We start from the raw sequence: 27,775 nt of genomic DNA, 5'->3' as shown, positions 1-27,775 counted from the left end.
GGTTTTACCGGGACAGTCCGGTTTTTGGCTTCTATGTCCAGGAGCCATTTAGCGTTGCCAGGTGCCTGGTTTTTGTCCAGAAAGTCTGGTCAAAAAGGGACCTAGCAACCCTAAATATGGCACCCGAATCAAAAGTCTGGTTACTGCTGGGCGGGGGGGGAGGCACCAGGTCATTAACCTGTGCCTGCCCCTGTTCAGCCAGAGCCGCCTCCTACCTGCATGCAGGTCCCTTGAGATAATCCAGCGAATGATGGAGTGGAGCCTCGGGGAAAGGGGTGTGGCCTTGGAAGAGGTGGGGCAGGGTCTGGGGGTTCTGATTACCAGCAATTAGAAAGGTGACAACCCTATAGTGTTTGGTGTTTCTCTAGATGCCACTATCTTCAGGTCTGGAAGCGCTAGGCTGCACCTCAGCCCTGGGAGACAAGTGGGTTTGTTGCTGTTTCTCAGGTGGGAAAACTGAGACCCCCCAGACTTGGCCAGGATCCCAGTCAACGGCAGAACCTGGGGTAGAAGCCAGAAGTCATTGTTCCTTACCCTACTTCTGTGTGCTGTGTGGCAACAGGGATTTGGGGCTATTTCTAGGTGACCCCATCCTCTTGAGGAGTGGGGAGGGGATGGGAACTTTGGGGTGTCATCCCATGCAGCAGAAGTGTATGGAGAAATCCCCTGCCTTGATCTAACCGATCCCTACTGTTTTAGTGTCCCTCTGGGTCCTGAGTGTTAAAGGTCTGGCAGCGTGGGAGGAGAGGCCTGCATTGCTGACCACACCGCGGTGCAGAGAAGGGATCTAATGTCGTCATGTTGGCTCCAAGGCGGCCTGCTCCATTAGCAGAGGTTAACCTGGACGTTGTTCCTCTGGCTTGGGGGGACATGTCATCCGGGAGCAGCATGAAAGCAGAGCCCTGATTTTAATTGCACCTAGAGGCTGGGCAGAGGTTTGGAGATACCAGGCCCTGCCTTCCAAATGCATGGAAGGCGGTGATCAGAGCGGGGCTTGTCGGAGTTATCATTGGGGTCTGATCCAGTGAGGGGCTGAACACCACGTCCTTCCCACGAAGCCAAGGCAGGAGCGTACGTGTGGCCTTGCAGGGTCTGAGGACTGATGGGGCCAGGAGTCCTCACCAGCACTGTGCTGGCTGAAGAGGACTGAAGGGGGCTCTCGTCAGAGCTAACCTCTAAACAGCATCATCTGAAGGCATGAGAGAGACTTTGATTCCAAGCTGTGGCCAGAGAGCAGCGCGAAGCCTAATGTCATTAGCTGCATTCAGAGCTTTAAATAGCACAGACACTGCTGAGGTGGCTCCATGTGGAGGATCCATTCCTCACGCAGACGGGTGGGAAAGCAGATGAAAGACTGTGGAGCCCATGTGATGAATGCTCAAAGGTTAATGGTGCAGGGGTTCCAGGACAGGCAGGAAACCCTTTATTGATCCCAGCAACCTGTGGCTGGAGCTGGCACTCCGGTACCCCATGTAGTTCTGCCTGTGGCCACTGCCTTGAGGATTTTCAAAAGGAAGGGGAAAGCCCTGGGGTTTCCAATAGGGAGGATACACTGATGGGTGAGAATGGCTGAAGTAATGACATAAGCCCAAGCATATCAGGTCTGGGATGTTCCCTGCATCCCTGTGTTGGGGCTGGCAAATGACGGACAAACACTGGCTTCTGGATAAGCCCCCGTTGTATTGTGACCCTCTAAATGCTTGCAGGCCACAGGTTGCATGGGAGCAGGCCAGAAGCTCCTGAATTTCTCCCTTTGAACACTTTTTTTTGCTTCTGACCAATGTCTCAGCCTCTAAGCCCCATCCTCTGGATGTGGGCTCTAGAGTCTTTGGGGGTTGATCTGTCTCTATAGGGACATGGTGCTGGGATCTCTTGGAGGTGAAATTTGTCCTCCCATCAGCCAGAGCTTTCAGGTGGGGGTGAGCAGCTTGTCTCCTCTTCCCTGGAATATAATTTCTGGAGCTCTTTGAAGGCTGGGCATGTCTGATGGCCCCGTTTCCCTGCAGCGCCGGTGTAAATGTTAATCGGCTCTCCCAGGCTCACTGCTGAGGAGTGTCTAAGCACACACAGCTGGGGCCTTGTCTCATGGAGGGTGGTGACCTCACTGAGGCAGCGGCTGGCTGTACAGAGGGAGAAGCCTGCTCCTGAGTCCCTCCTGTCCAGACCCAGCAACGCTGCTCTCCTCAGAGTGCCCTGGAAGCCCAGGCCGGGCCTGGCTGCCTCTTCTCCCTGCTGCCGGAACTTGGATGCCATGATGAAAATGGTGGGACTGAGTCAACACTGGGCCCAGGGGTGCAGCATCCCCCCTGGTGAGCAATGAGGGGAGCGCAGGTGTCCTACCACTGCTGGGCCATCCCCAAATGGTGGTCCCTGGAGTCCTGCAGGTATTGTGTGGGGTAAGATTGTAGCTCGGTTTGGCTGAACTGACGGTCTATCCCAGTTCCTTCCCAGGAAGCTACAGACCAGGCAGCTTTCCCCAGTTCCCATCCACTTACCCTGATCCCAGCCTCTCATTTGTCAATTACCTGCCAGCTTTTGCTCCAAGCAGGCTGGTTACGATGGGGGCAGCCAGGCCTGTATCCAGGCGCTGTGCAGGGATGGTCCTGTCAGGCTGTGTTTACTCATCGCCTGTGTGAGCTGGTCCAATCCAGCCATGAGGTTTGCAGAAAGGAGATCTGGTGCCACTTCCATAGCTGCAGCCTGGGGCAGTTTTCTTCTGAATGGGGAATAAGGTACGTCAGGCCTGCAAGGCTATGGTTCGAGGGGGCAGAGCTGGCTGTGTGCACTGTCTCTGGCTCCTGGGGAGATAAGGGGTGGGGGGGGGCCCTGAAAGGGTTAAGTCACCGGAAAGAAAACACGGCTGCTCTGAGCCCTGCAGGGCCTGGGTGGCTGACAAGCCAAACAACTGTTTTTGACTCACTGTTGCTGGCTTGCCAAGTGGAATTGCTTCCACATTCTCATCTCTTTGGCGCGAGGGCTGGGTGGAGACATCGGCTTCTTGGAGCTGTTGGGAGGGGAAGGGGGAAGCCGGGGGGGAGGGAGCGTGGGGAGCTCTGGGCCAGCCAAAGGCATCACTTTCTGCCTTGATGTCAAATGCCAGATGCAGGCTCTGGAGAGATGCTCCATCTGCTGGGAGGTGGGCGCATGAGGGGATGATTAACGGTGTCTCCTCTGAACGGCGCCCCCCACCCCCGCAGCTGGGGGGGGGCACAAGGGGGCTGTGCCCCTTCCAAGCTACTTACGGGTTGGAGCATCCAGTCCTCTCTTCCTGAGCCTGAACAGCTGCTACAATGTTACTCATAAGCCATCCTCTCTCCCCAACCCAGTGAGGGTCACAGACTTTCCTTCCAGTCCTAATGGGTAGAGCTTCACCTTCCCCAGAAGGTAGACAGTGTCTCCCTCCTTCCCCCATTACAACCAGCCCATCCTAATCTGCAGCCCAGCCCGGGTGACTGTGTCTTTTGGGGCACTATCCCAGCATAGTTAAGGGTGCTGGGCACTGGGGACACCTTCCCTTAAGGTCCCATTGCTCTCGAGTGCCCCATGCCCCGGGATGCCTGTCTCCAGCCAAGTAGGTCTGCTTGTTGCTCCCTCTGGGGAGAATTGCCACTCTCCAGGCATCGGCCATGGGACAGGCACCTTTACCCCATTTCCACACCCCTTGCCCCAGCGCTGCCAGCATGGAGAGCAAAGGGCAGGCACAGAAACACACCTCACCCGCTCCCCTGCCCCGTGCCATCACCGTTCCCAGCCCACTCTCTAAAGTGGACCCCAGCTCTTAACCCCGAGTTTGAAAATTGCCTGGCAGGAAAGTGTTAATTCCCCCCCCCCCCAATCTTCCTGCCATTTCATTCCTTTATCCTCTTCTGAGAAATGCTGCTGGTCTCCCTCTTTCTCCCCCCCCCCCCCCCAGCTAGTGGAGGGAATGAGCTGTGTGTTACAAGTCAGTATTAAAACCTTCCTGGGCCCCAGGAGTCCCATAATAAAGGAAAGTGACCTCCTGGTGACCCCGATCTGTGAACGTACTGCAACAGCCCTACCAGTTCCAGGCCCCATGTGCAGGGCTGGGGAGAGGAGCCATGGATTTCCCAGAGGGGAGATGGCCTGCAGAGCAGAAAGCCAAGCTGAGCGTGGTGGGGGTGCGAGGGGGGCTGGAGAAGGTGAAATCTGTCAGTGGGAGGAGGCTGGCCAAGACCTTCAGACCTGAGTGCTGGTGCCTTTCTGTTAGAAGTGCAGAAATAAGTCACTGGAATGCAGACTAGCCCTGACTCTTTGTAGCTTACGTCTGCTCAGGGTTGTTATGCTGTAGGGTCTTGGGTTTGTTTTCTTCTGATTTTTTTTTCCAGTGTTTATTTTTAGGCAAATCATGGGCCACTTAAAAAGTTTGTCTTCCTTTTAATCACTCAAAACTTGGCTCCCTCTAACCTTCTGTGCTCCCAGCAGGTGTCTTTTTTTCTTTTTTTCTTTTTTTAAGTGCTTTCTTACCATTTAAAAAAATTATATAGTAAAGAATTTTTGGGTGCTGCTTCACTTGGATTTTCCCCTAACATCCAAAGTTTGCATTTTTATGAGCCTTTCATCAGTGGATCTCAAACATTGTCTCCCAACCCAATAAGTGTGTGTAGATAGGCATCTGATCACCCCTCGCTGAAATGCAGCTGTCTCTGGGACAGAACGTGGCAGCCATTTAAACAGCACACTGCAACACTGTGCAGCACTTAGAACAAAAGGCAACTTAAACTGCAAAGGGAACTTTGGGGAGGCAAAACTGCTAGAATTCAGGTTAGATAACAGGGTTAGCTCCCCTTGCAATCCCTAGTTCATTGCAGCCAGTGGGGATGCTGCAGTTATAGCTCATCTAGCAGCACAGTTCCCCCTAGTGCCACAAGTTCAGTAGCAACTTGGAAGGGAAATTGCAGCCCACTAAGGGTCTACATTATGTTGAAGTCAATGGGAGTCTTACCACTGAATCATCAGTCTCCCCTCCAAGTATTGTCCAAGTCCAACCCTGCTTAGCTTGTGTGAGCTGAGGAGGTCATGGTAAAGGTTGCTGTGTTTGTGCACACTTGTCCCCCCTGCTGGTGGAAATGTGACTCTGGGTCTTTGGAAAGACGGTGCTGTGGCGCTAGAGGATTTGATTGGGGGTGGGGTGGGGGGAATGGCTGTGGGTTTCAGTCTTTCATGTCAGCGCTTAGCGGAGGGAGTGGCTTTACCTGGCACGCCATGGATCAGACCTAGTTTTGGCACCCGTGGCGGCATCTTCCCATTGTCGTGACTGATTGTATCTTTGCAGTGGGTGATGCTGTAATGGGACTGGCGCCTACCTCGATTCTTGCTCACTGTCCCCCTCCTTCCCGATCTCTGGCTTTAAAGCCATTTTTTTATTTTTAAAATGTTTTTTTTTCTCTCCCCTGTTGCTGTGTGACAGACCCACAGGGGAAATGACTATACAAGGGATACAGTGCAGCGACCGTATGCACAAAGTAAATAAACTGCAAACACCAGAGCACAGTGGCATTGTTTTCCTAAAATGGTTGTTAGAGCCACCGCAGGGGTTACCAGTATCATAGTGGAGACAATATTGTCTGCCAGTGGTGTGATCTAGTTTTTGTTTGTTAGCATTCCTCTTTTTTCTCCACTCCACCATGCATCTTCCATCCCTCCCCCCCACCCCCCCCCCAAAAAAAAACAGTTAGCACAGCCCTGGCAGTGACACAGCTAAAATTAAAATGACAACGGCTAGCAATCCTCATGCTTCAGGAAGTAAGCGGCTGAGGTCAGGAAGAAGATCCCATCCTAACCCCGCTGTTGCATTGCATACAGTGCTTAATTTGTGCCCTGGCATCTCTGGGCTTGGCAGTTCATATCCCCGGCACCTCCAGGGTTGCTGCATCAGTTATTAAAGTAAAAAAAAAATGTCTTGAGCCCCAGCACCTTTTTCATTACAAATGAAGCACTGATTGCATAATTGTATACTGGGATTTTAAAAGCTTCATCTGAAGCATCTAGCATCTGCTGCAGCCTGAGACGGGATCCAGGACTAGCTGGACTCGTGCTCTGATATTACTGCTATAAAAGATGCACGATTCATCATCTTGACGCCAAGATGACTGCCTGGCTAACCTTTACTCGTATAACCGTGCATGAGTCCAACTCGCTCAGCTCCCTTAATGAGCCCTTCCTGTCTGTGCAGTGCTTTGTTCTCATTATCCAGGCTGAGCAGCCATCAGCTTCCCTGTCACAGCCTGCCCCCTTGCACCGCAGAGCCGGGAGCTGAGAGGGCATCAGCCAGAGTAGAGGGTTCTCTCTGGAGGTCTCAAGTACCCGGTCTCTCTCCACCACAAGCAAACAGCCCCCAAGTGAAGCTGTCGGATCCAAAGGGCTGTGCATTTATTCCTCCCAGTCTGGGCAGCCTCTCAAGTGCTCTCTGTGGCGAGAGGCTTAGGGAGGTGGAAACTGGCTCCCTTTCCCAGTCTGGTTCTCCCAGCTCCTAACGGAGCTGCCTCCCAGAGTTAAACACCCCGCTGCAGCCAGCTGGGCATGGGGCAGAGGAATGCCTCGGCAGGCGCCCTGCTGTCCCTCCACGGAACAAGCCGTCCCACAGCCTTTTCCAATGTCCAAGGGCAAGAGAGAATTTAATTTGAGTAGCAGCAGGTGGAGGGAGCTGTGTGGGATTCCACTGGGCTGAGCTCTGCACTGGGCCAGGGGACAAATCCAGTGCCCAGCAGGGGGCATGAGTACTATCCACCAGGGCTCCACAAGGGTAGGGGGTGGCCTGTGGGATATTGTGTGTGCCTGGACACCCTTTTTGTCTGCTCCAGCACAGCTGCAGGCAGAAGATAGACACCTCTAAAGTGTGTCTCCCCCCCCCCCCCCCAGCTCCCATTTCTCCTGTGGGATCCAAACGCCACCAGGCTGTTCTGACGGAAGCACTTGAGAGGTCTCCGTTCTGACGTGGTTGGCCCCTGCTCGTGAGCGTTCCTTGCTGAATTGGGAGTCACTGTTGGCTTGATGCTGGGGTTCTGCACCCAGCTCTGGGAGGGGAGTGGGGCCCAGCAGTAGGGAGAAAGGATGGCTCAAGGGTTAAACCCTAGCCTGGCAGTTGGGAGCCCTGCCTGCAAACCCCTGCTCTGCCACAGGCTTCCGGTGTGACCTTGGGGAAGTCACTTAGCTTCTCTGGGCCTCGATTCCTCCTCTCTATAATGGGGATTATGGCACTGGATATATGGCCCGGGGTGATCCAGTCTTACAGGCACTCGGCCTCCAGAGATGGGGGTGGATGCTAGAAGTTCCTCAAAGCAGGGGCCTGGGTGTTAGCCCTCCATGGTCTTCCTGTTTAACTCTGACGTGGGAGTGCCTACAAGCCTCCATCTGGTTGGGCCCATTGCGCTAGGCACTGTACTGCCCTGCTGTGTGACCTCGGCAAGTCCCTAAACTGTACTTGCTGGAGTCCGGGTCTGTGCCCTCTAAGCTGGCATGTGCATGAGTTGCTCCTTCTTTGGGTCTGGAGCACCCTGGAGGCTGTGTCGCTCCCCTCCCGTAGGCGGGGAAGCCTTGAGCTATGAACTGAGCGCCCGACTCTCGGCATAGGGGGGCCACTTGGTGGTTGTGGATTGGTCAGAAGCCATCTTGTGCGCTAGGGCTGAGATCTCCTAGAGAACGAGCCGTGCGCCCTGCAGCGCTGGCTGCTTGTGGCTGCCCCGTTCGTTCGTTGTAGATGGGAATTACTCTCCTGAAATCAGGATCCCCTTTCCAGCACCGCAGGGAGCCAGCTGATTTCAGTACTGCTGGGGAGGGGTGGGGGATGGGGTGTCACTGTGAGGGGATGGGTGGGGGTGAGGAAGGTATGTTTGGGGGCAGACAGTGTCTGAAGGGGATGTTCAAGAGAAGGGGGAGGGATGCTCGGGAGGCAGGGTGCCTGGGGCAGCGTCTGGGAGGAGAGCGGCTGGATGTCCAAGGGGCGCACAGCATGGTGCCCTGGTAGCAGCTTCAGATGCCGTTGGCAGTTGGTTTGACAGCACCTTGGCTCCTGCTTGCCCTGCTGTTGTCTAGTCTCCGCGCTGGGGCGAGGGAGGTGGCGGGGGTGGCTTTCTGCTGCAATCCGCTTCCCCTGGCCGCCTGGGCTCAGACGCAGCATCTGGCTTTGCAGTCAGCTTCCTGCTTTCTCTCCAGCTTTCCATCTGCATCGACTGAGGCCCCGGGGAGGTCAAACGACTTGCTGCGGGTCAGGCGTGAGGCAGAGAGCAGGCCTGGCCTGTGCTGTAACAACAAGGCCAGACTCCTTCCCGGTTTCCCAGTGCCCAAGGGGAGCGGCCCCTCAGGCAGGTGTGGCTCTGCCTTCAGCCCTCTGCTGCAGGCACCATGTTCACTCTCTCTTGCCCTTTCACCCACTGGCTATCGGCCTCTGCAGGGCACCCCCATAGGCTGCTCCCTCCGGCTCCCAGTCCCCTGACCGCAGATGGCTGGGGACGGTGGCGTACACATGTGCAACAAGAGACACCTTGTTGGCTCCTAATCTGGACATAAGAAGCCAATTACAGGCTGGGATCCCCTTTCAGAGGCAGCAGATGGGGAAGGCCGGGCTAGCGAGCGCCTGAGAACCTGAGCCTGGGGGCCGAGTGGTAGCAGCAGAGGGGCTGACTCAGTTTGCAAATCCTCACCAGCTGGGGAGATTAAAGCCAGCATCTGGCTTGCTTTATAATATTCAAACAAAGGGAGTTGCAGGCGCCATTATTGGGGCAGGGGAAGGAGGGGTCTGGTGGTCTGCTCACTGAGGTGTAACTGCTGGGAAAGTATGCGGTGATAACAGCAGAAACTACCCCTCCACCCTACTCCTTCCCGCGGAGCTTTTCCTAGGCGGTAAAGCAATCCTGCAGGTTAGCTGCCGCTTTCCTCATAGCACCCCCAACAAGCCTGTGGTAACCCCTCGGGGTGCGGAGGGGAGAAGGGGCTGGTTGGGGCAACCGCGGGGCTTGCTAGTGGGAGGTCCAAGTTCAGATCCTGATTCCTTAGGCAGGGCAGCTCATGCAGTCTCGCCCTGTGCCTCAGTTTCCCTGTCTGCACAGGCACTGAACGAAGGCATTGCTGGCATTGATTTGAGGTGCCTTTCCCCTGACAATCCAGATCGGCTTTTTCCTTTGCGATGTTTAACACTCGCTGTGCACCTGGGACCTTGCCTCAGGGGTCTCCCTGTTCACACCTCTCCCCTGTCCCCTTCAGTGAGAGGTCCTGGGCCTGCAATTCACGCTGGGTTCTGACGGAGTTAAAGGGAAGTATCTAATTTTTAACAGGGAGGGAGGAGGTTGAAAAAACACCAGAGGAGGCAGGAGGGAATTTTGTTACTATTCTTTTCACTTTTTTTTTTTTTTCCACCCCGTTCTGCTGTTCTTGAATCTGCGAGGATGCAGGAAGCTGGAATACAGCGGGTGCCAAGTCAGAGCTGTACTGCAGCCAAGACCCTGCTTGTTTTCTCGTCTTGCTGGAGCCAGTGACTGACCTTATTAGCTTAGAGGGCAGCTGCCTTATTAACGCACATCTGGCTGAGGGGAGGCCAAATAGTCCGTAGATTGTCTTCCTACCCGCTTCTAACCTTGCGATACCTCACAGAAATGCCGACGGGGGGCTTCACGCATCTGGTGACATTTTTTGCTGGGGGTTTCGCCTCTTGTGATGTCTGCACAGTAGTTTTGCTGGCACCCTGGATTTCTTTCTCCTTGGCACTCGGTTTATGGACTCCCCACGGGGAGAGGAGTCTGGTGCTCAAATGAGGAGGGGGCAGGCAGGGGGGCTATTGGCCTGGGAAGTGAAAATACAATCCGTGCTCTAAGAGAAGGTAAACAATCCCCTCAAGCGAGGCCTGGATTTGTCTGATTTTTAGGCAGATGGCTGTATTGCATAGGGCAGGCATGTCTCATTGGGTGCATCCTTCCACCCCCGTTACTCCAGCATCATGGCCATTTGCATTGTGCTGGAGAAGGGATGTAGCACCTTCCAGGGCTCATTGCTGTCCCTCTGGAGTCAGTCAGAGCTCTGCCTCCTTGCTAGCAGTCTCTTGAGAGACCCAGTTGGTTCGACCTGCAGCCGTACCCTTGAGTGACACGGACCCCTGCCCACTTGGAATCGGCACTGCATGGTGGGAGCTGCTGTTTCCATGGGCTGATCCCAGCCACGTTGTAGACTCTCACAGGCTGGGTGTTAGCCCCCACGCGGCATCTGGGCAGGGCCGCCCAGAGGATTCAGGGGGCCTGGGGTAAAGCGGGGGAGCTGCAGCACTTGTACTCGCCCTGCGCTGGGTCTTCAACAGCATTTCAGTGGCCTGGGGGGGGGGGGGCCTTCAGTCACTCCACGTCTTCAGCAGCACTGAAGGGCCCCCCGCTGCCGAAATGCCGGCCGAAGACCCGGAGCGCCACCGGGCCAGGGCTAGCAGGGCCCGCCCGGGGCCTGGGGCAAATTGCCCCACTTGCCCGCCCCTCTGGGCAGCCCTGCATCTGGGCCAGTCCTGCCATGCCAGTGATGCTGCTTCGAGGGTCCTGCCCTAGGGTAGGATAGGGCCATGAGTTGTGTAATCTGGACTTCTGGAGAGCAGCCTCTGAATTTGGAGATCTTCCGCATGGGCACCATTCCTGTGTGTTGTGGCCCTAACTAGCCATCAGGGCGCTCTGATCAGTATCACGGCTCTGCTGAGAGGCTCCAATGAGGACCAGGCCTTATGATCTAATCTGAGAAGAGACCTGACCAGCAAGTATGAGGATTGACAGGAGGGAGGTGGGAATAGAGCACCAGGGGAAATAAGATCTCCCACATCACCTGGCCCTGTGCCTGAGCATCCCTGCTGTGGAACATTGGACACACGTGGGGTTTGTTTTTAAAGACCCGATTTGGACCTGGAGGTTCTCCACTAACAAGCCGCTCTACTTGGCTTGTGTCTCTCCAGTCAGACACACACCCAGCTTCCTGTGAAGGATAGAGGTGCTTCCCGCATTAAGCACTACTGTAGTTAGAACAGACCCTACAGGGCATTCAAGCCATTGTGCTCCTCTTACCACTTGCACATCAGTACAGACTCCAGCTCTGTGTCTGGGGTGCACCAGCCGTGCTAATGTGCATGCACTACGTTACTGCTACACCCTGTCCCTGCTCTTCCATGAATGGGCGCATAGGTTTGACTCAGCATCTGGGCCGGGCTGGCCCCTAGCAAACGATAACGAAATAGAATTAGCTCACAAAGGGATCTTGGGGGGTGGGGGAATGACTATATGGACATGACAGCCATACTGGGTCAGTGAGGCCTGATCTCTCTGCCAGTGGCCGGACCGAGCTGCCTCATGTGAAACACGGCAGCAGATGGTGATGGGATAACCTGCCCCCAGTGTTTTCCTCCTGACCCCTAATGCTCAGAGTGCCCTGAAGCAGGCAAGTTGCTATTGCTGATGTCTTTCTGCCTTGCATGGCATCCCCTGGCACAGAGCTGTGGGGTGAGCGAGTGCTGGGTGACTGCCCGGCTCTCCTTGTTAGAGGCAGGCCCTTTGTCCTTGGCTCGTTTGGGAGCACTGCAGCTCTTGGCTCCTCTCTTCTGTTTCTGAAATTCAAAACATTGACAGGGCAGCCCACTCATGCTCTCGCTGTGTCACGGCGTGAAGGGCTTGGCTGACTTCTCTGCTTCCTTTGGCTGCTTCTCCCTCTTGTTCAGGCTCTTTACTGCCCCTCCTCCCCCGGAATAAGCGACAGTGAGCAGATTGTCTTAAAAACGCCAGTGCGGGGTGGGGGGGTAATGGATCACTCCAGGAGCTGCTTGCTTCATGCTGACTTGGATCCCGCCCCTGCCTGAGCTGTTGGAGAAGCTACAGGGCTGTTAATGCAGCAGTGGTTGGTGCTGGGAGGCTAGAACACCAGGGGGTGTAACTGTCAGTGGGCAGAGCTACACCCACTTGCACCAGCTGGGGGTCTGCCCCAGAGTTTGCAGGGGGTAGCTCGGGATGCAGCCACAACCCTGGGCACCAACAGCAGGCGAGGGAACGATAAGGCTGCCTGCTCCACGGTACCAGCCGGAGCAGCAGCTGCCCGCACTGGCCGACCCTGGCTTCCCACCTTTGGCCTGGCCAAGGGGTGGGACCTCGGGGTGTGTGTGTGTGTGTGTGGAGCTGCCCTTGGGACTGCTCGGGCACTGTGTGTGTGTGTGTGTGGGGGGGTAACTAGCGCTTGGGGCTTCAGCCCTGTGGTGGGGGGGAGCTGAGCTCAGGGTTCCAGCCATGGGGTCCCGCGGCCCCCCTGAAAGGACTCGAGGTTGAGAACCACTGCAGTAAAGGACAATGGAGGAGGTGTGCTGTATGTAGTACCCTGGCTTTGACAGTGACTCTCCTCTGGCCCTTCTTTAATGTTAATGGCCTTTTTGTGCTTCTATTTTACACTTTTTCTACCAAGTCTAATCCCTCTCTGCTCCCATGCTCGCCGCGACCCCCAGCCAGGGTGAGCCGTGGCTGGAGTGTTCTCCCGCAGCAATGCTGTTCTGCAAAGGCTGTGCTTGGGGCTCATGAAACTGGGCAGCTGACAGCCTGGGGCTGAGTCACGTTAGGCTCTGCCCTAAGCAGCCCTGCGCATGCACGTCCGTCCTGGCCTGCAGCAGCACCCCCTGCCAGTGCAGCGCTGGCATCCCCTTCAGCTTTGCCATATGCTTCTGGCCCATTCCTGGCACCTCTGGAGCAGCCAGCGTGGGTGTCAGGTGGGGCTTGTGATCCCCAGCGGGGTAGCAGGGCTCCACTCCCTTGTGTGTGGGATCGTAGCTGGACTGTGAACACAGGCTTGTGGCTTCAAATGGCTACTGCCCAGTGAGTGCGTCCCCCGCAAGGCCAGGCATTTCTGCCAGCACTTAAAGCACTGCCTCCTCTAACCTGTCCCCAGCACATCTGCATATCCCAGTGCTGCCTCCTCCACTACCCTAGAACCCCTGCTGTGGGTAATGCCAGGGCTGCTACATGCCGGGGGGGTGGGGGAATTTTGGCTACTGGGCTAGTGTGGGCACCCCTGGTGGCTGCTGAAGGCTTTCTGCCCTGTGCTGGCTCTGCCCACACTCTGCGGTGATGAGCGTGCCCTGTCTGGCCTGACACTAGCCTCTGATTACGCTGGGAAAACCCAGCTGCTTTGGGTTCTGAGCTGGAGCAGTGCTGCACAAGCACAGCTTCTGCCTAGGGCTGCTCCCAGGAGGGGTTAGGGGGCTAGGACTTAAGCCCTTGGTTCAATTCATGGCTCAGAGTCCCAGCAGGGAGTGTTGATAAAATCAATCCACCTGAGGCAGGGTCTCTGCTGCTTTAAGAGCCATCTGCCTACCTGGGCAGAGGGAACAGCTAGTTGGTGGGATGGGGAGGGAGGGGTGAGCCCTGTAACTGGGGCAGGGTCTGATCCCAGCCTGGTGGGTGCAGTTGCAGGAATGCCAGGCTATGGGAGAGGAACCAGTGGGGCAGCGCCAGGAGGGTTAAAACAGCAGGGGCCTGCTAGCTAGTGGAAGTGGGTCAGTGAGCCCCCCCTTTTTCATAGAATATCAGGGTTGGATGGGACCTCAGGAGACCATCTAGTCCAGCCCCCTGCTCAAAGCAGGATCAATCCCCCAGACAGATTTTTACCCCAGTTCCCTAAATGGCCCCCTCAAGGATTGAACTCTCAGCCCTGGCTTTAGCAGGCCAATGCTCAAACCACTGAGCTATCCCTCCCTCCAATCAGCTTGAATCCCACTGTCTACTTGCCCTAAAGATACCCCCACCCCATCCCCAAATCCTGCCCATAAGCAGCTCCACCAAATGCCCCTGACATTGACGATCTGTTTATTAAGGTCACAGGAGCGCAGCAATTTGTTCCTGTGCTGGCGCTTTGCAACTGCACAGCAGCAAGGAGCCTATTGCTGAGAGTGCCAATTAGCCTGCTCTCCTGCCACGCCCAGAGGCTGGGGATTTAACCCCTTCCTGAGCGTGATGTGCCACTTCTGGGGTGGAGCTGTGAGGATGCTGCCTAGCCTTGCCAGTGAGATGGTATTAAAATGGGGGTGGGGAACCTTTTTTCTGTCAGGGGCCACTGACCCACAGAAAAAATCAGTCGTGGGCCCCACACGGGTGTGCGGAGGCTCGGCACTTCCCCCTCCCCGCAGCCAAGCAAACCGGCGCTCGTGGCTGCAGCCCCGCGGGATGGGGCAGAGGAGGCTTGGGGCTTCCCCTAGGCTCTGGGGTGGGGCCAGAAATGAGGGGTTCAGGGGGTGTGAGGGGGCTCTGGGCTGGGGCAGGCTCTGGTGAGAGGCTGGGGATGAGGGGTTTGGGGTGCAGGAGGAGGTTCAGAGCCAATGGGAGCTGTGGAGCCGGTGCTGGGGATGGGGGCAGTGCATGGAGCTTCCCTGATCACCCCTGCTCCTAGGGGCCACAGGGACATGCCAGTTGCTGCTAGGAGCTATGCGGAGCTGACTGGACTTCGGGCAACCCAGTGAGCTGGTGCTTGTGGCTCCAGCCCCACAGGGGGGCACCAAAGCTCGGGGCTTCCGGCCTGCGATGTGGAGATTTGCCACAGGCTGGATGAAATGAAGCAACGGGTCAGATCTGGCCCAGAGGCCCTAGGTTCCCCACCCCTGCATTAAACCATCCCCACTGACTGACGTGCCTTGCCACAGGGTTAATGCCCTTTTTGTCTCATTTGTAATTAACCCTTTATAAGGATCCATGAACTAACCTGTAGTCCCTGCCAAGTGCCTGGGATTACTCCCATCTGGTAGGTGGGGAGGACTGAGACAGAGGTTAAGCTCCTTGGCCTATAGCTCTGGAGGGGATCCCCAGGGGTGAGCGAGGATTAGAATGTAGGAGTTCCTAGCCCTAAATCACACATCTGGGCGAGCATTATTCATCTGTATTGCCGGAGCATCTGGGTTCCCCAGTCACGGAGCAGAACCCAACGGTGCTGGGTGCGGGATAAACACAGACCAAAACTGTCAGCCGGCCTGTGGGCGTGCGGGGATCCTGCTGGAGAGAGGCGCTGTTAGTGGTGTAGGGAGTCTGGCTGTGTGTTCCCTCATCTACTCAGAAATGGCACGTCCCGCGTGGAGTGAGCGTGAGCTGTGGGGGTGCTGCTCGCCAGGGTTGCCTGCCCGCCGGGGAGCAGTTAGGTTTTCGGGTATCTTGCTCCAGCGTGATACAAGGTTGACATGAAAACAGAGGGCTCTGAGACAGAGAAATGGAACGGTTCAAAATGGGGGGCCCAGATGTTGCCCCACCAAGGGGTGTAAGAAAGTGGCACCTTGCCAGGAGCTGGACAGAGCTGCACTAAAGTTGCATAATATCGGCCAGGTTGCAGCCACCTCCAAGGCCCATGCAGTGGGGCTGCCCAAGATGACTCTGGCTCAAGAGACGACTGATCCCAGCACGCAGTGCTCCAGAGGCCAGGCGGCTCCCATGGAGGTGGAGCGTGTTGCACGCTGGAGCCTGTAGTCTCCACTCGGCCAAGGGGGCGTGGTACGTACTAGGGCTTGCAGTCACCAGTGGATTGAGCGGGGGGGCAGCAGTGGGCCGTGATTGGCACTTGGCTGCCCTCTGAGGGGACCCCCGTTCTGTCTCCTTGGGCAGCACTAATTGATATTTAGCATGTTCTCTGAAAAGGGAAACCCCTCCAGCATGGCTCCTTTGGAGGGGTCTCTGCTCTCCACCCCCCATTCTGGGCACTCTGCCTGGCCTTTGTTGTGGCTGAGCCTGGCTGGGCGCTGTGGGAGGCAGCTGGGAAGCGCTGGAATGCTGGTAATCTCTCTCCAAGGAGCTGTCAGCAAACACATTCCCACTGGCTCCGGTTTCAACCAAATTCCACTCTCCCCACCCCGCGCGCTCCCCTGCAACCCCCAAATGGCCTCCCCCAGCCGGCCAGTTGGCCGAGCCTAATTGTTTAAAGTCGCTGAAATGATTTATCTCCGAGATTGCTAGTGTCGCAGGTCAGGGAAACAACACACGAGGCCCCTCCGCCCCTCTCGCTCAGACGGGGGGCAGCTTCCTGCTTAGCATGCTGGGAATCGGGGGGGCCACATGAGCTGGGAGGGGAAGCCTAGGGTGTAGCTGGCCCACTGGGGCTAGAGGATCTCAAGATAGTAGGAGCAAATGCAAGCTGCGTGCTCAGCAGGGCCCTTCCAGCAGAAGGGAAGCCAGCAGGCTGCTCTCTGCAGTGCGTGCTCTCATCACATTTTCTCCCCTGTGTTGATTTAGGAGGTGGCTCCAGCTCCCTCCTGGAGTCTGGTCTTCAGTCACACTCCAGCAGCCCTCCCTCTGCCCCCCACCAGGCCTGTATCTGATAATAGAGGGTTCCAGCAGGAATGAAGGCCGGGAAGACCTGTGGCCTGCGTGGGGCAGGAAGTCAGAGGAGATGGTCAGTGGCCCCGGCTGGCTTTATCATCTTGAATACCGTCAATAGAAACACAAATGAATTCCATCAAAGAAACCCACCCCTGACTTCACAGGAAAGAACCCCAGCGAGACGGAGCGTGGCCCTTGCCCGCACCAGCAAAGCATCACCCTGCTTGTGTCGCATCCCATGCCCCTACCCCGGCCCATCTTGTCTAGTCAGACTGAAGCTTGTGCGTGTGGGTGTGAGGCCGAGCACAGTGTGGCTGTGACGTGCTAGCCCACCCCAAGGAATAACCTAGGGGTGTGGAGTGAGTCGGGGAATAGATTGGTGGTGGAAGGGGTCTCTCTCTTGTACTTTCTGGGCAGGTGGTGATGACCCTAAGTGCCCACGGCATGGGAGATGAAGGATGCGCCATGGACGCACTGAAACGTGCTCGCCATGAAAACCTTTGGGAAGCAGTGGCTGGTGCGGCACCCAGCACTCCCTCACTGCATGGATTTGAGCACAGGGAGCCCATTGCACCAGGCTGTTCCGAGTGCAGTGCAAGGTATCTACTGAGCTAAGAGGCGTGGTCCCTACCTCCCAGTCCTTCGGCCAATGCCTTCTCATTTATGCTCCCTGGAGGATATAATGAGAGAGTCCCAAAGCTTGAGGTGATGTCTAGACTCCCCCCAAACTTCCTCAACCAGAATCCCCCAAGGAGCCACAATGAGCCCTCTGGGGAAGGGCTGTGTCCGTCCGTCGTCCCGTGTCACGCCCCTCCCCCCACACACACACACCGTGCTGACCCACTCTCCCAGCCCTGTGGCTCCTGGGGGCTGGGCATGGGTTCCTCGCCTCTTGTTTATCTGGCTTGCCCTCGGCCTTTCATCCTGCATTTCTCTCTTGCTCTGTTTGGCAGGTATTTGCTTAAGCAGCACTGCAGCTGCTTTGCCTGTGCCACTGCCACGGCCAGCCCCAGCCCGGAGCAAAGCAGGCCAGGCAGAGGGAGCAGCAGCTGCTGGGTGTGCAGGGGACACATTGAATTCATTAGTGGGGCTGTGACACCGTGACACAAGGAGCGGGAAGGGAAGCTGCCAGCAGTGCCCTGCCCCTTCCCCTGACAGCCCAGAGCAGACACAGGGCTTTGGTTTTTATTGAGCAATAAGTCACTGACGAGCCTCTGTCTTCCCGGCGTTGGATTCCAAGGGAATCTCTCCTGCAGGGCTGGGCGGAGGAGCCGAGTGAAAGGGGCCGCAGATCATGATGCTGAAGGAGGAGGGCTGCCGTAGGGGCTAGCCCGTAGCTGCAGCCTCCCAGGGCTCTCCACAATTTGCGAATTAACCCCTCTGCAGCTGGCTAACCAGTATATGCCGCTGTCTGAGCACTGAGGCCAGATCCTTAGCTGGTGGCACTTGGTGTAGCTCCGTTGACTTGCACAGCTGTGTGGATTGACACCTGCTGAGGATCTGGCCTCATCCACCCAGCATTCCAGGGGTTACCGTGACTTACAAAGAAATGCCTGTGACCCAGGAACCTTGTAGTGCCAATGGGTAAGAGGGACTACAGGGGTCTCCTGGGTCTGGTATGTCTGGTCTAGCTCACCCGAGAGTGTCAAGTGAGGTCTCTAATACAAGCCGGTGTCACACTGGGCACCAGTATCATCACAAACCGTGTGTACGGATGTTGTGTGAGGAGTTTACACTGAAAATAATGCTCTTAAAGCCTGTGGCTAGGGACTGGTCACCAGCAAAGTTGAAAAACAGGTTTTCTGTCCGGCAAGGCATCCTTATCTAACTGGTCACATGTAAATTAAGTGTTGTGAACCATACACTGGGTGTCTCCGTCTCAACTGATTGTTAAGGAAGGATTGTGAAAACTTCAAAGAGAAAAGTAAACGGTGGAGGGGACAAGGGGAAGGAAACCCTATCCTGAGGTGCACATCAGAGATTTGCTTTAGTATATTTGGGGGACAAAGAAGACACCCTGGCCTCCTAGGAAGTAACTGGCAGCGCATTTGCTTCACAAGGGAGGGTCCCAAGCATCCAGCCTTTTCAACCAAGGTGAGGACTTCGGGTGAGAAGCTCCTTTAGGCAGCAGGTTAACTTGTTAAGTTTAGGGTCTAGAAAGTGTGTTGTGATTTGTCTTGTGTGTAACCATTTGTTTCCAATATCCTTACTCACTCTCTCTTGAATCTCTCTTCTTTGGCTATAGACTTAGTCTGGTTTTCACTCTAAATCTATCTCAGTGCTGTGGTGTCCAGCAAAGTGCTGGCCCTGAGTTGAATCTCACAAGCTGGCGTGCACTGTTTGTTTGGGAAGAGCAGGCCCGGTCATTCTGGGAGTGTCCAGTGGATATGGGGCTGGGTGCTACAGGGAGGACTCAGGATTTGGTGTGTGCCCGTTGCTAACCTGTACAGCGCGAGCCAGGTCTTCAGAGGCCTGGAGGGAGGGACTCATGCTGCCAGGGGCTGGTGGTTCCAGGGAGCTGACCCACAGCAGACACAGACAAGATTTCCTCCCTTTAAGGGGGTGGGGAGGTGCCTCACAACCCTAGGTACCCCTGGGGAGCATCACAGCTCCCACATGGGGGTGGGGTTGTGGGTGTGATTGCAGGGGCACTGGCTGCCCTCCCCGCCACAATAGAAATGCAGATCCACCCTCCCAATGTTTCTGCCCCCAGTATCTCATGGAGGTGAGAACAGGACCCGGCTAGGCTGGGTGCGAGGAGAGGTGCCAGGGCACAGAGGGCAGGACCTGAAGGTTGGAGTGGCCACCATGATCCCCAAGATTGAGCCGGCCCAGGCCTGCCTTCTAGACGCCACTGGTCCTGCCAGAGACACCCAGCCCAGAGAAGGGGCAGAACCATGGAGGGGGGATGGGATAGGGCACCATCTCCTGGCCGGGGGCATTGGCGCATAGGGTACCAGCCACCAAGGAACTGCTGGGCTGCCTCCTCCCAGGCTAGAGCTGGCTGCCACCCCCCACCTAGTCTCCAGAGCTTCCATTGCTCCCTCTCCGATCCTGTCCCTTCTCCCCATTCACAGGGAGCACCCACAGCGCGTTGCACCCTGTTTCGAGTACAAAGGAAGACATGGATTAAAACTGCCGCAGGCAGAGCATCCAGGGGAGGTGTACAACTGACCCCACCTGCCTCCTATGGGACAGATGCCCACATCTGGACAGCAGACCGAGCATGGCTTGTCCTGTGCATGGCTGGTGCCATTGCTGGAATGGGGGGGGGGGGAGTTTTGGGTGACCCAATAAAAGCAAAGCAGAAAAACAGGGGCAGAGCGATAGAAGGTTTTGCTGGTGAGGATGAGTAGCTTGAACTTGAAATAGATGCTAATTGCTATGTGGCTAATTACAGAGAGGAGCAAATCACTCCGGTGCTTCAGAAAGTGTCTGAGCGAGAATAACAAGGGTAATTAGCAATCAAACAGGAAGCTGCCACCTCGCTGATCTGATGCCACTGGCTGAAGCTCGGGGGCTATGGCTCAGCGGCGTGTGTTTGAATCCAAGAGTGTCAGGGTCTGGGGCTCCATGGCCTTGCACCCTGTGCAGACTGGGCATCAACCCCTCCCAAACCTCCCTCAGGGGGAGATCTTCTGCACCCACGTATGCAGTGTCTCCAGCCCCAGGCCTTGCCCTGCCCCTGAATCTCCCCCTGGGGAGGCACTGTCAGCTTTCACCGAGTGACACCAGCAGCACCTGTAACTATGGAGATCGCAATCCTGCTTTGCTCTTACATGGCTGCTCTCATGTAAGGGCTTTGCGGCACCTGACAAACACTAATTGGCTCTCAAACCCAGCCTGCTCACTAGGGAGGCGTTATGGACTGCTTCCTAAGGGGGGGCTCAGGCACTGGGAGGCAAGTGAAAGCTGCTAGAACCCAGGGGTCCAAGTTCCCTGCTCTCAGTGCCGAAACGCTGCCAGGTAGCTCTTAAAAACAGACAGCGTGAGTGGGGCCTGGCAGCCACCAGCTAATGCTCCGCGTTTGTTGCAGTGTGAAGGCTGAACTTTCTGTGGTATCTGTGCCATTCCCTGTGCTAGGAACAGCAAATGACACCTGTACTGTGAAACTGTTCTGCTGGCTCGACGAGGAGCAAAGCCCTTTGGAAAATCTTGCCCCAGTTGTGCATGCTGAGCCCTTCAGAAAAGTCCGTCCTAACTGGGCGGTTTCCCTCAGCTGCTCTGCCAGGCATCACTGCTCTCCGTGGCTTGGGTTTTGGATGGTGTGAAACACAAATGGAGCTGGTGTGTTGGCTGCAGCCCTGTGAGCAGTAGTCACTGGAGTGTGCCTGATGCAGCCTGATCAGCCTTGGCCTCTGGGCGAACAAGTGTCAAATTGTGATGGGTGGAATGGAGGGGGAAGGAACTGGCCAACCCATCACCTTGTAAGATCTGTGTGGCCAGAGCCATTCTGGTCCGGATTTGAACCGGTGACTTTGAGGTGGAAAAAACACTCCCCAGTGGCCATGGGCTGAGCTGTCCCATGCCCCTGCAGACCCCCAGGCTCTCTCTTAATTCTTGACTGTCTGCCTGGGCCATTAGTTCACGTCTAGTGTCACCACCTGCTTAGCCTCCCGCATTGTGTCTATCCAAAGCTACAGCGTTTGGGTGAGAGGCACTTTCTTCTCTCCCCCGTATAGTGCTGTGCTCTGATTTCTCTGGGTCAGAGCCGCTCTAGGATTGCTTGGAATTATTTTGCACCCATTGGTGCGGCTGCCGAAGTGGGGATTCACCCACGAAAGCTCATGCTCCAATACGTCTGTTAGTTTATAAGGTGCTACAGGACTGTCGCTTTTGGAATTCTTTGCAAGCCTATGCAGTACCTAGTACCTGACACTAGAGAGCGGCAGAACCCTGCTGTGTCATTGTCCTTGGGAATACAAACCGCATCCAAGATTCTTCCCCCTGCTGCCCCATCTTCCTGACACTAAGATTCCCTGGCACTAGGGATGTGGTGTCCCAGCAGAGCATGGGGGTGGTGGAAGCATCTGTTGATCTTGCCCTAGGGAGGGTGGAAGTTTTCTCCCTTTCCTACGTGTTCCCAGGGCCAAGACCCTTTGACAGCCCCCAAGCAACGGTATTATGAGCGGTTTGGTCAGGGATTTCTATTGCCGCCCTGCCTACCTGCTCCTAGTGCTTCACCCACCAGAGGAGCCTGGAAGAGACGAAATACGGCAGCTTGCAGGTTTGAAAGCCAAGACGTCTCTTCCTCTCCTGGCCGTCAGCTGGGCTTCCCTTCCCTGCCTGCAGAACCTGGCTGCCTGCTGGGAGAGATGAGGATGGTGATAAGGAAGGAGGGCTAAAGGCTGCATGCCAAAGGTCCAAGCTCCAAATTAGATTCACCTTTTAATGCCAAAATAATCAGCTTAGAAAGATCCCCTCCATTGTGCCAGCTAACCCGGGCCTGCCAGGGCTGCTCGCGGCACCTGTGGACTTTAACAGGTGGGGGCAGGAATTCTCTCTAAAACAAGCCAGGCTCTGGCAGTGTGGAAAACCCTTGTGTGTACCCACAGTGGCCCAGATATTGCGGCTGCAGCAGCTCAGGGCATGTGCACACGGGTACAAACTGGCCTTTGTGTTCTCCCATCCTAGCCAGCTGTGTGCCAGTCTGATCCCCCGGCCTGCCTGAGAGCTGCTTTAAATTACCCTAGCTGCCAAGACAGCAGCTGGGGCTGAATGGGCAGCGGGCACGTCTCCTTTGATTGGGCCACACTGCTATGCTTGTGTCTGGCCTGCTTCAAAGCTGTCTGTTTTCCTTGGTAGGCTGTGTACATGAGGGTGCTGCCCTTGATTCTCCATGCCCCCGCCAGCAGCCCCCATGCAACATGGCAGACTGGTGAGGCAAGGGAGCTTCCCTTTCCCCCTGGGGCAGCTCCAGAAGTGGTTGCCGGCTGATGGACAGTTAGGATTTGCTGTGTGAAGAATTCCCCCGTGGGCTTGGGAGAGTCAGATGGAGAAACGCCAAAGAACTACCTTTGCCAGCTCCTCTCCCGCGGCCCATCACCATGCGGCTCTGTCCTTGGGATGGAGAGCCCAAGGCCTGCCCTCAGCGTGGCTGGGCTGGGCTGCAACCTGTCGCTCCCTGCCGCTCTCTGGACTCTGCTCCGCCCCGACTGCGCAGCTCTGTGGGCTTCTGAGACTTCTGTCAAGATCCCCTTGCTGCCCCGCTCCCAGTGGAGACGCCAGTTCCTTCTCCTGCCTTCCTCTGCAAAGTCACTGGGTCCCAGTGTGTCCTGGGCACCAGCCCCTTGTGCCCAGTGCATTTGTTTAAACACGTGCCCGAGCCTCTGCATGGCACTGCCCCTGCACTCCCTGGGGATGTGCGGAGAGCCCTGCAATGGATTCCCCTGGGCTTTTCCCGTCCCGTCCAAGTCCTGATATGGCAAATGGGAGGGGAGCTAAGCAACCGCCTCTGAGGTCTTCTGCCCCCTCAGCTTTGATCCAGCCAGTCTGATACTTTAGGGTGGGGAAAGACAAGAGTGGGGATACAGCCTCGAGCCTGTCACTTTTTTTTTTTTTTTTGAGCAGCTGTTCCCTAATAAGCTGTTAATGATGATACAGTAAGTGGAAGCCGGAGTCCTGTGGGAGCTGCCATGATTTGTGTAATTGGTCTCGGAGGAGACAAAAGTATCTAATATTTACATGCCAGCATTAGTCCCTGGGGAGTGCTGTCTTGGCTGGAACGGCGCGGGGAGAGGCAGCTCCATGCCTCAACCTGTCTGCTCCAGGCTGATGGATTGGAAGATCTGTAATGGATGGAAATCGCAGTGCGCTGGCCTGTGGGAGGAGTGGGGCCTGGCCTTCCTGCTGCGGGTGGGCGGTGGGGAGATTGTCAGGGGTCTTGCAGCTCTGAGCTAGAACGCTCTTCTAATGGCTTTCCAGGCCCTCAGCGCTTGTGCAGAGCAAAGGGCTGTGTGTGCCCCCATGGCCTTGCGCTGGCCAGACCATGTGTCCCCTTCTCCCCGCCAGTCTGACTTCGATCTCTTGGCCTCTGAAACTGCCAGTAAAGGGGAGGTGGAGTTGCTACCTCTCGTGATCACAGTTCTGGGACCTGGCTGCCTGCCCCCAGGGAAGAGGCCATGGCTCCCCCACGTTCGTTTCGCTCAGGGGCCCCTGGCTGCTGGCTGGAGCTTTGATGTTCTAGTCCTGCAGTGCCCTGGCTTGTGAGCGGCCAGTGAAATGCACCATGCTAGGGCATGAGGCTAAGCTGCACCCAGTGGAAATGCAGGCCCGTCCTGGGCTGCCCCAACCCACTCCCCATCACCGCCCGGGAGCGGTCAGGGTAACTGAAGCACCCACAGCACCCGAGGCTTTGCAGGGAGCACTCTGTACTAATGCATAGTGGCATAGTGATGCATGCCCACCCCATGCCCATTTGTACCCCCTGTAATTCATACAGGGGTTGGCATGAGAGGAGCCAAGCTCTGCCCCCTCCCAGAGGTGCCCAGCAACACTAAACAGTGGAAGGCTGACAAACCATGACAATCCCTGGCAGAGGTGAGCTTCCCTCGTGCCAGGGTGTGCCAGCAGGCGCCCGGGGCTCTGGAAGGGCACTGCACTTGGCTGCCGGATTGCTGCCAGCTCTGCTGCCTGTGGGAGAGGACGCAGGACAGGACTCAGCTTGAATGGGGCGGCTGACCATGGGCGCTTGGTGCCAGCCACATAAGCCAGGGCCGTTCCAAGGCAGCTGGGGCAGGAGAAGGGAACAGCCTGTCAGGCTGGCCAGCCCATTCGTCCTGCTGTCCTGGCCAGGGCAGGGTCGTTCCCTGGGGTGGATTTTCTAAGGCTTTGGCCAGGCTCCATATGGACAGAGGTTAGAGACCTGTGCATAGGGGAGATTAGAGAGGCAGGGTGGGAGGAGGTGGCTAGAACAAGGAGCAGTGCACAGCTCCTCCACAGGGGGGCAGGCTGGGGTGGGGCAGGTGTGTGCAGTAGCTCCCACTCACCCCACAGAGGGGTTATTGGCAGCAGCTACCCGTGGGGGGGTTCCTTTGTCTGCGGCCCTCCCTCGGAGCACAGCCTGGTTACCTACCAGGCTGTTGGTGTGGGTGGGAGCCTGGATCCAGCAGCTGGTGGGGGTGCAATTGGAGAGGAGTTTCTCTCTCTCTCTGACCAGGTAGGGCTTGGGGCTGGCTCCAGAGTTGCAGCCTCTCCTGGGGGCGGTTCCCTGCAGTCCACAGGGGTAGGGACACCCGCTTAGCCTCCTGGGGGCTCATCTTTCCTCCAAAGAGCTCCAGCTCCCCGAGGGCAGCTCCCTTCGTGCTGCAGGCATCCAAGGCCCCGTGCACTGGGGAAGCGGAGGGGTGGAATTGTCAATCTCTCTTGATAACCGTTTGCCTGTCTTGGGATCTCCAAGGACGTCCCCAAACAACCCTTGATGGGACGGTAGCAGGCGTCCCCAGGCTGCTGCTAGGGGAAACTGAGTCAGGGAGGTGTGGTGGCTTGTCTGGGGGGAGGGAGAGGCCTGGTGTTGCCAGGCTCTGGGCCACCCCATCTGTGCCCGTGTTGCATTAAGCTGTTGTGTGGTCTGCGGCCTAGCGCCCCTGCCCTGCTGCCAAGCACCATCTGTGAGTGAGTAGCACCTGTGGTCCTGCTGGGGACTGCTTATAGCGGGGATTGATTCTGCCTTGATGGCTGGAGTGACCATGCAGAGCGCTCCCATTTCCCATCGGTGGCCCCAGAGCTGGGGCAGGGGTCTGGGGGGTGTAAAATGGGCAGTGTCATGCATGGGGCTGGGTCTGTGTATAATACCAAGCTGCACAATGGGATGGCTCCTACTGGGCCAGGGTTCAGCGAGCGGGGTGGCCTCGCTAGCCGCGCATCACGGGGGGCCATGCTGCATGGGAGCGAACGGTCTATGGCTGGCGACAGCCTGTGGGGCTGGAAGTGTCCCCGCCTGTCTCCCCAAACAGGTCCCATTTTAATCTGCCGCCCTGCTGCGAGGCTCCCTTCCCCTGCTCCCCCCGGGGCCATTCAGCACAGGGAGCTCAAGCCGCATGCTTTTCTGTCTGCCCTGCCCAGTTCTGGATCCAGCCATCGGGCTCCAAGGTTTCTGTGCGCGGCCCCTGTCTCCATGGTTTCCTCCAGACAGCCAGGTGTCTTGGGCTGGGCTTGCCTGGCCTGCTGCTCAGTGTGACCCCTGCAGTGGAGGGGTGATGGTGCTTTCTGTTAGTGGAGTCCATGAGATGTCCCCATGATCTGGGTTCCCTGATCAGGGGCTGAGGAGACTGTAAAGCACTTTGGGATAGGCAGCTGGAAAGCAAAGGAGAGCAGCAGCCTCCTCCTCATTTTACAGATGGGGAAACTGAAGCACAGGGATTGGAAGTGACTCAACTTGTCCAAGGGGACCCAGCAAACCAGTGGCAGAGGCAGGACTAGAACCCAGGTCTCCTGTGAGACCAGTGCACTACCCACTAGGCAACACTACCTCCCTGGTTAGCCACCTTAGGGCCTCGGTGGGCAGGCATTTGCAGAGCTGATTCAGCTTGGGGTAGGCGGGATTGGGGCGGGGGTGGGAGGTGAGACTGGAGTATTGCCGTCTGATCTTGGCAGTGAGACGTGCAGACTCTGGAGGTGTTGGGCTGAAGGCAGGACTGGGTGCATCACACAAGAAGTGGGAGGCTCCATCTAAATAGGCCAGCGAGCAATGAGCTGGGGAATGGATCAGTACCAGTAACTCGGACAATCCATGGCCCATTTCCAGCTCCTACAATCCCTGGGGCTCAAGGTACCCAGCCTCGCACCCCCATCTGTATTATTGCTGGGCAGATGGGGAAAACTGAGGCAGAGGGCGGGGCTGTGACTTGCTTTATGTCAGGGGTTCTCAACCTTTTTCTTCCTGAGGCCCCCGCCCTGCAGTAAACATTCCTTGGCCACAGCTGTTTTTCTGCGTATCCTGTAGCTTAAAAGCCAGGACTGGCATTAGGGGGTATCAAGCAGGGCAGCCGCCCCGGGGCCCATGCCCCAGGGGACTCCCCGAAGCTGCTTTGTTCAGGCTGTGGCTTCAGCCCTGCTCAGCAGGCTCGGGCTTCGGCTTTCTGCCCTGGGCCCCAGCAAGTCCAACACCGACCCTGCTCGCTGGCTCTGCTAGACTGTGCTTCCTATTCCAGCAGGAGTTAATAAAGCCATTGCCCAGGTGACGGAGGGTGGGGACCCCATCTGCAGCACAGCTACCTACCCGCTGAAGGTTGAATGCTGGTAGGATCCATGATCCTGCTCCCAGCTGGGCATCTGGCATTGGGGGCCCAAGCTCAGGAGCAGCCGGAGACCTGCAGAGACCTGAAGGGCGGCTGCGGGCTCCCTCTCAAAGCAGATGAGAGGAGGGTGGAGGGGCGGTTGGGCAGCAGCTCATGTCGCAGGAGGAAGCAGATCTCCCAGTTCAAAGGCAGAACCACACTGGGGGGGATTAAGGTGGGGTCTTTGTGGTCAGGGCCCATGGCCAGAAGGAGCCCCGAGGGCTCAGCCGTAGAAAGCAGATTGGCAGGTGGCAGCGCAGGGCACAACTGGTGGCCAGTTGGGCTGGGCGAGAGGAAAGTTTGGGACTCTGGCAGGGCGGGTGCCAGGAAGGAGCCTGGCCCCGTGGTTTCCGACAGAAAAGGGAGGGGCTCTTGCTTTCTGGGTCACCTCTGGGTGGCACTGTGACCAGCTGGGGGTGCCCAACAGTGCAAAGCCAGGTGCCTTTCAGATCCCAGGACATCCCAGCAGCAGGGTGGGAGCATCCGGCCACTCTGCGGGGCAGCGGGAAGCCTGTGTGCGCCCATCTCTGCTCCTCGTCTCAGGCTCTAGGAGCTGCACTCGGCGGCACGTTTCCATGAAGGCCACGGTTCAAAAGTCTGAAATTGCAGAAGTGATGGGGGGAAAAGACACACGCGTGCACATGCCCACGCGCTCAGACTTAGAGATCCCATATCAGAGGCAAACGATGCAGTCCTGGCCCCATGCACTTCACACGCCTCTCGCTGATTAAAGCTGCAAGGAGGGTAAAGTGCCACTCTAACTTTTTCCTACTTATTTCCCTTTTCATACTTTCTCAGCCAGAAGGGGGCCTGTTCCTGTGCCCCTCCCCCCGTCTCTGAGAAGTCAAATCCTCCTCCCTCCCCTGGCATAGCCGAGTGCACTCTCAGTGCTTGGGAGGCAGACATGCCGTGGGGACCTGCTTGGTTCCCCTGGGAATAGCTGTAGGTTGGGGGTCTTCAAGAGAGCCCAGCAGAGTCTGATGCCCAGCTGTCTTCCAATTTCAGTGGCATGCAGGCTCCTAATTCCCTTGTTAAATTCCTGGCACTATCTCTACTGGTGTCGAGTTTTTTGTTTGAAACAAAACCAAAAAAACCCCAACTTTTTTTTTAATTGGATCTACAACTTGGGCCCTTTCCAAGGTGTGTCTCTCTCTTTAGCACCATCATTTGCACACGCTCGTGCATTCGCACCCCGCC

The 27,775-nt window shown here is 56.7% G+C and overlaps 1 protein-coding gene across 1 annotated transcript in view; it reads left to right on the top strand.

Annotated features, from left to right (window-relative positions):
* The window catches only part of LOC120384671, a 114,663-nt gene that overhangs the window by 27,434 nt on the left and 59,454 nt on the right, over positions 1–27,775 (top strand). The window contains exons 2-3 of the mRNA XM_039503653.1: positions 16,719–16,900; positions 17,255–17,357. Of these exons, the coding sequence (XP_039359587.1) occupies positions 16,719–16,900; positions 17,255–17,357 (285 nt within the window). The remainder of the gene's footprint in view (positions 1–16,718; positions 16,901–17,254; positions 17,358–27,775) is intronic.

Source organism: Mauremys reevesii, linkage group 16, assembly GCF_016161935.1.
Source record: "Mauremys reevesii isolate NIE-2019 linkage group 16, ASM1616193v1, whole genome shotgun sequence".
NCBI lineage: Eukaryota > Metazoa > Chordata > Testudines > Geoemydidae > Mauremys > Mauremys reevesii.
The sequence above is the reverse complement of the archived record's forward strand: the minus strand, read 5'-3'. Positions and strand labels throughout refer to the sequence as shown.